This window comes from Triticum aestivum, chromosome 7B (assembly GCF_018294505.1).
Source record: "Triticum aestivum cultivar Chinese Spring chromosome 7B, IWGSC CS RefSeq v2.1, whole genome shotgun sequence".
Classification (NCBI taxonomy): Eukaryota; Viridiplantae; Streptophyta; class Magnoliopsida; order Poales; family Poaceae; genus Triticum; species Triticum aestivum.
In genome coordinates this window covers 255,516,044-255,523,609 of record NC_057813.1, presented here as the reverse complement: position 1 = coordinate 255,523,609, position 7,566 = coordinate 255,516,044, and the positions used below count along the sequence as shown (strand labels likewise).

The 7,566-nt window shown below is 48.4% G+C and overlaps 1 protein-coding gene across 1 annotated transcript; it reads left to right on the top strand.

The window, feature by feature from the left end:
- The first annotated feature begins 727 nt into the window (after nt 1–727).
- Nucleotides 728–5,126, top strand: LOC123159521 (proteasome subunit alpha type-7-A). Its single transcript, XM_044577356.1, has 3 exons — nt 728–988; nt 1,096–1,510; nt 4,838–5,126. The coding sequence occupies exons 1-3, from the start codon at nt 816–818 to the stop codon at nt 4,997–4,999; spliced, it is 750 nt and encodes a 249-aa protein (XP_044433291.1). The 5' UTR covers nt 728–815; the 3' UTR covers nt 5,000–5,126.
- Nucleotides 5,127–7,566: the final 2,440 nt, after the last annotated feature.

Here is a 7,566-nt window from a genome sequence, read left to right as displayed (position 1 = left end):
ATTAGAGATTATTTGTTTCCTGAAAATCTATTATTTGTTTCCTAAAGCAAATTGCATTAATGAGAGAGATTCATTGATTTGGCTAAGGTAGGAAAGAATCTATTATTTGTTTGCTAAAGTAAATTGCATTAATGGGAGAGATCCGTTGATTTGGCTAAGGTAGGAAAGAATCTATTATTTGTTTCCTAAAGCAAATTGCATTAATGAGAGAGATCCGTTGATTTGGCTAAGGTAGGAAAGAATCTATTATTTGTTTGCTAAAGCAAATTGCATTAATGGGAGAGATCCGTTGATTTGGCTAAGGTAGGAAAGAATCTATTTTTTGTTTCCTAAAACAAATTGCATTAATGAGAGAGATTCGTTGATTTGGCTAAGGTAGGAAAGAAACTATTAGTTGTTTCCTAAAGCAAATTGCATTAATGAGAGAGTTCATTGATTTGGCTAAGGTAGGAAAGTTAAATCCGTGATCTTTTGTCATTAGGAAAGTGTTGAAAATAAACCGTACCGGACTACCAACTCCTCCATTAGGTTTTTTTCGCTGGTTAATTTTTGTAGGTTTTTTTGCTGGATTATTTTGAGTGCGATCGGAGGTTAGGCCCAGGAATGCGTGGGGCGGGTGGGCGCTTCGGTACGCGGTTTTTTCGGTTCGTGGCGGCTCAGTGTGAGGTGGGACGAGGTACAAAAAAACCCATAAAAAATGGGACGAATAAAAACCTGGAAGCGAGACTACCAACTGCTCTATCAAGAGTAGAGATACGCACCGGAACTCCCAAAGCGAAAGCCTCTCTCACCGGCGACGACACGCACCAGCACCGATGGCCCGCTACGACCGAGCGATCACCGTCTTCTCCCCCGACGGCCACCTCTTCCAGGTTGAGTACGCCCTCGAGGCCGTCCGCAAGGGCAACGCCGCCGTCGGCGTCCGAGGCGTCGACACCGTCGTCCTCGGTGTCGAGAAGAAGTCCACCCCCAAGCTCCAAGACTCCAGGTAGGCGACCTAACCCGCCCGTTCCTTCCTCCCCGCGCGTGCGCCGCGGGATCGACCGGATCTCGTGGTTTTCTAACCGGAAATCCCCCCTCCCTCGAATTTCCCAGGTCCGTGCGCAAGATCGCGAGCCTGGACACCCACATCGCGTTGGCCTGCGCGGGTCTGAAGGCGGACGCGCGCGTGCTCATCAACCGGGCGCGCGTCGAGTGCCAGAGCCACCGCCTCACCGTCGAGGACCCCGTCACTGTCGAGTACATCACGCGCTACATCGCCGGCCTGCAGCAGAAGTACACGCAGAGCGGAGGGGTGCGCCCGTTCGGGCTCTCCACGCTCATAGTTGGCTTCGACCCCTATACTGAGAAGCCTGCGCTGTACCAGACCGACCCCTCCGGCACCTTCTCCGCCTGGAAGGCCAACGCCACCGGCCGCAACTCCAACTCCATGCGCGAGTTCCTTGAGAAGAATTACAAGGAGACGTCCGGCAAGGAGACCATCAAGCTTACCATCCGAGCCCTCCTTGAGGTATACTACCTCACAACATATTATCCTATCCGACCAGGAGGTAGAATCATACTGGCATTTTATTGTATTTTTGTTAAATGTGCGAGAAGCAGAATACCAATAATTGTGTCAATCAAAAAACTGGTAATGGCTCATCTGAGGACAGATGCTCCAAGACATGCCAAATGGATTATGGAGAGTAATTAGCATAGGAGAAGGACACACTGTCAAAAAAATAACCTAAGCATATGAGAAGGACACATTTTCATTCTTTTGAATGATAATATGTCAATTGACTGATTAATTGCCGCACCATGTGGTGCTGACAATGGAACTTAGCTGCCCTTACTCAAGGTGTCAGTGGAATGCTCATGTCTAGAGTTTCTGTGTGTTCTTTTGTTTTATCAACAAACGAAGTGCTTGGTGTTAAGTCATGTTTTACTGGTTATAGAACTCACTTTTAATACAAACTTAGGTCAGTTTCCTGATGCTTGTTGCATTCAAAATATTATATCAGTAACTGCTCATGTGAAGACAGATGTTCTAACATATGACAAATGGGGGAGGTTTTTTTTTAATTCTTTCAAGTGATTATATGCCAATTGACTGATCTAATTGGAATGCTCATGTCTAGAGTTTATGTGCATTCTCTTTGCTCAGCCAGCAAAGTGCTTGTTTGCATTCTCTTTGCTCAGCCAGCAAAGTGCTTGTTTGCATTCTCTTTGCTCAGCCAGCAAAGTGCTTGTTCTTAGTCATGGTTTACTTGTTATAAAGCTCACTTTAGTACAAAGCTAGATCAAGTTCCTATATCTGTTTTTATCGACTGCATTCAAATCGCAACAAAACTAAAATTGAGTGAGATAGGAGTGATTCTTGTGTGTGCCTGCCACTTTAGGGTGGTACTTGTTCGTCTGTACTAATGAGAGTACATGCTCATAGGCGTCATCTGTTGTTTTGCTCCTGCAGTCCCAGCAATAAATTCATTTGCAATGCCAATTTCATCTGCACTTGTATGTTATTGCAAGTACTCCCTCTGAGTGACCTAAAACGTCTTATAAAAGTTTAAAGAGGGACTATTTGAGTATAATTTTCTTTCAAAAGTCGGTTCTGTCATGTCAATAGTCTAAGAATCTACAACCGGACGCCCCATATCCGCCCCAAATGCCCGGTCGGCTTGCCCGGTCACTGCCTGGACAGAAAGAAGCCACACCAGCCTCCTCAAACGCAGCCCAAACGTCCGGGCTGTCCGGTAACCCCCATACCCAGCCCATATGTGGGGCAGATAGGGAAAGGCCTGGACGCGTCTGGACACTGCCGCCATGTCGGACCGGCCCACTATGGCCCATGCAGTCCCCACCCTTGTCCCCACAAATACCCCAGCCGGACGACCGAACCCTAGTCAAACCTCACTCTCTTGACCACTCCTCTCCACTGCTGTCATCTTCCCTTCCTCTCTCTGCCCTATCCCCTCCCCTTCGCCATGGCTGGGAACGGATCCGGCAGCGATTCCGACTAGATCGACTAGGCGGCGCTCGCCGTGGACTCCTCGAGCTCGTCCACGCCGGACGACGAGGAGCTAGCACTCCGCATTGCCCTCCGCCACTCGCGGATGGACCGGGGCGGGAGCTCCTCCTCGCTGGCGGCCCGGGTGGGCAGCTGCAGCTCCGCTCCAGCCTGCGGCCGCACGATGCGGTCCATGCCTTCCCCGGTTAGACGTTATGGCGGTCAGTGGCGCCGGCACCGCCGGCAGCTGCTCCTTCCGGGCGGCGCTGGCTGCTCGTGCTTGCAAGGCAGTTGGAGTCTGAGGGTCGCGCGTATCACTGCAGAGGGCAGCGCACGCCACTTCCATCCGCTCTGTCTGTGGATCCTGCAGATCTACGCCAGAGCCGCTACGGCCCGCCAGCAACGACGACGAGACCCTCCCCGATGCCATCCGCCGCTCGTACACCTCGGCAAAGATGGACGCCCGTCGACGGCGCTGCAAAAATGTGGTGGTGTTCCGTATCGGGCTCAAGGAGTCCGAGAGGTTGGTCAGGCAGAGACCGGCGGCTTCTGCCGCTGCATGGCTCGTGAGGGAGCAGCCCCGCGCCGCCCGTCGCATGGCGTTGATCATCTCCTCCTCCTCGGACAGTGGCACGACTGACGACGACGCTCCATCCGCCGCCAACGCCTATGCCTATCTACGCCGGATTGCTATGTTTATATGTTCTATATGATGATCTATGTAGTTTGCATGCTTTTGTATGGATTTGGGAACAGACAAATCGGGGGTGTGGTTGTGTACTGGGGCAAATGTGGGCTGCTCGGTCACTTTCCGCGGATGTGCCCGGATACGTCCGCAGGCGTATAGGGCCGCAAATTAGGGAACCACGGTTGTAGATGCTCTAATACTTGTGTTACTTGTGTATGTCAAATTTTGAAAACTTGGCTGTGCTTTGCCAATTTCATTGTTGCTTTTGTATAGCATACTGAGCATGTAACTGTGTTGACTCTGTATTGTTGCTTTTGTACTTGTGCATCGTTGCACATTGTGTAACTGGCATGCTTTGTGACTCATTTAGTGAAAGAAAGCTACTCCCTCTGTTCTACTGGAGTATAATATAAGATGTTGTTACGACTAATGTACTCATATATTGGTTCTCATAACATCTTACATTATGGTACTGAGGGAGTATTACTTCTTGGCTGGCAGAGGTTACCCAGAAGTACTGTAGCGCATATAAGATGTAGTATAACTGTGTGGTCTTTGTAGTATCTTTGGAGGCAAATGAATATCTGCCATCCCAAATATATGTACCGGAGAGCTGGCATTTTACATCTCAGATAATGGACAGAGATAATATGTCGGGGTCGGCCATGCCTGTTGCTGTGTTGCCCCAGACCTGTGACCAAAAATCCATGTAAATCCTCAGTGGGAAGGCAAACATTACATGAGAATACAGTGTTTAACCTGGATTAGCCCTAGGCTTTTGCTGGCTCTGCCTAGCATGTTAACACTACAATTGACACAATTAATCCCATGTTTAAATGCATATCCTCTTGTATCGTCAGACTAAATCTTTGGTTTGTCTTCTATTGATAATTGTCTCTGACACTGATTTGATCCCCCCCCCCTCTCTGTAGGTTGTCGAAGTGGCATATCCTCTTGTATCTTCAGCTTAAATCTGCCTTAAATAATATCTCAAGTTTTTCCAATCTAAGATAACATCTCAAATTAACATCATAATTTATCACAATTAATCATATGTTGAAATGCATATCCTCTTGTATCTTCAGTCTAAATATTTGGTTTGTCTTCCATTTATATTGTTACAATGACACTGATTTGATCTCCCCCCTTCTCTGTAGGTTGTCGAGAGTGGTGGCAAGAACATTGAGATTGCTGTGATGACGCACAAAGATGGTCTTCGCCAGCTTGAGGAAGAGGAGATCGATGAGTATGTTGCTGAGATTGAAGCAGAGAAGGCTGCTGCTGAGGCTGCGAAGAAGGGTGGCCCGAAAGACACATAATGTACTAATGATTTAGCACAGTCGCAGCACATGGCTCCTCTAGCTCTGTTTATGTTCACAGCTTGTCTGTTTGTTTAAAATGTTTGCGAAGAACTTTTTTTTTTTGAGGGAAACTGTTTGCGAAGAACTTGTTTGGCCGAGGGTTGTTTATTTTGCTGCTGACGGAGGTGCTTGGACTAATGGGCTTATCCCCGTTATGTTGTGCGCAAAGCTTAGCTATTGGGCTTTACCGGGCCGTAGACTAATGGGCTTATCCCCGTTATGTTGTGCGCAAAGCTTAGCTAATGGGCTTTACCGGGCCGTAGATGAGAAGTGGGCTGAGATAACCCACAACTTTTGTAGTAGTAGTACCAGGCCGTAGCCGTTTCTAAGAAGAATTGCACATTGGAGCCTTGGAGCTAGCTGAAGGATTGGGATTCTCAAAAAGGAAAAGAAAAACTAAAGGATTGGGACTCTTCAAAAATAGAAAAAAGCTGAAGGATTGGAGCTAAAGTGCTGGTGTGTGCGGAACCTTTTTTTTTCTTTCCCTTAAAAATAGTTTCATAGTGGCACTAGTTGTGAAATGCCTTTTTTTTTCTTAAAAAGGATCCATGCTACAGGTTCAAGGAAAAAAAAGATTGCTGCAACGGGCGCATGTAGAAGGCAATGAGACCAACTCCAACGCTCGACACATTTCGTCTGCGTATGTCAGTTTGGATTAAAACATGCACAAAAGTCGACCCACCGTGCTGATCCAAACGGACGGCGTCCTCCTTTTGTCCACCGTGTGACCTATTTTCGGCCCAAATTTGGGCCGCGTTTGGGTAGGCACGGGCATGAAACGGACGCGCGCGACGAACAACCTTGTCCTCCCCTGACCCGTCAGTCGGTGGCACATTAGTCATTCCATCTTCCTCCTAACGACAACCAACACGGTGGCCAGTCGTTCGCACTCACATATCACTCCCCGCATCACTCCACCTTCCAACGCCGTCGCCGCCACCACCGCCACAGTACTCCTGACCTCGCCGCCACCGCCCCTCGACCCGCGCTCCCACCTGCCTGCACCACCCAAGCGCGGCGACCTCGCTCGCCGGACGCCGCCACGCTCGTCAGACGCCGGCAGGCTTGCTACCAGGTCTAGGGCGCGAGGCTCTTCACCGGCCAGCTTCTTCCATGACGCCCGCACGACGGGTTGCCAGCAGGGGCTTTTCGGGGATGCTTAGTAGCATAGATTATTTGCACCGGGAGTGAAAGAACTGCCCTTCTGCTTGACAGGGGCAGTATAGGAGTCATGTCAAAGCTTGCATTGTCATACCCGAGGCCTTGGCGTCACAAGATCTCTAGATTTGACACTCTTTCTTCGGCATGGCCGGTTCTCACAATGATATCAACATGCTTCAACGCTCTCCGGTGTTTGCTAGGCTTGTATAAGGCAACTGCCAGGAGGTCAATGTTGAGATCAATGGCCATCGCTACAACAAAGGATACTATCTAGTTGACGGTATCTATCCTCAGTGGACTACTCTTGTGAAGACAATCCCAAACCCTGCAGGAGACAAGAGGAAGAGATTTGTCCAAGACCAAGAGAGTGCTAGGAAGGATGTGGAGCCTACCTTTGCTGTTCTTCAATTTCGATGGGGCATCATTCGGTATCCTGCTAGAACTTGGAGTACCAACAAGTTGTGGGAGGTGATGACTGCTTCGTGATCATGCACAATATGATTGTAGAGGATGAGCGCCCGGAACATATCTATGACCAAGAGTTTTCAGTTTCAGCGTGAAAATGTTGTGCTTGAGCATGGAGGAGCGGCAACATTTGCACGGTTCATCAAATACATGATTGGCAAACTCAGATTCAGTTGCAAGATGATTTGGTTGAGCATATGTGGTCTCATGTCGACAACCAATAGATATATCGGCTAATTTATTTTAAAATGTATATGAGGCAATTTAAATTTTATTCGGCTTGTAAACTATAAGATATTTATCTGGTTGTGAAACTAGGATATGTTTGTATCTTATTTTATGTGAACTAGGGCCAAATTTTTGGATGTTTGCAAAAAGAGCTTTAAAAATAGACGCGGGCCGGCCGCAAGGACGAAAATGCGTCGAGCGTTGGGCGCACGGTTGTAACGCCCCAGATATACTTTCCACATTTGTATCCAACTCTTGCCGTCCCCGGCGCTAAGTTATATTTATTTCTCGGGTTGGGTCCTTGTCTCCGTGTGTTGTTTTTCTTTTTTCGTGCATCCCTTATCATGTCATCACGTGCATTGCATTTGCATACATGTTCATCTCATGCATTCGAGCATTTTCCCCGTTGTCCGTTTTGCATTCCGGCGCTTCGTTCTCCTCCGGTGGTCATTTCTAGCTTTCTTTCTTGTGTGGGGATTAAACATTTCCGGATTGGACCGAGACTTGCCAAGCGGCCTTGGTTTACTACCGGTAGACCGCCTGTCAAGTTTCGTATCATTTGGACTTCGTTTGATGCTCCAACGGTTAACCGAGGGACCGAAAAGGCCTCGTGTGTGTTGCAGCCCAACACCCCCCAAATTTGGCCCAAAACCCACCAAACTCTGCTCCAT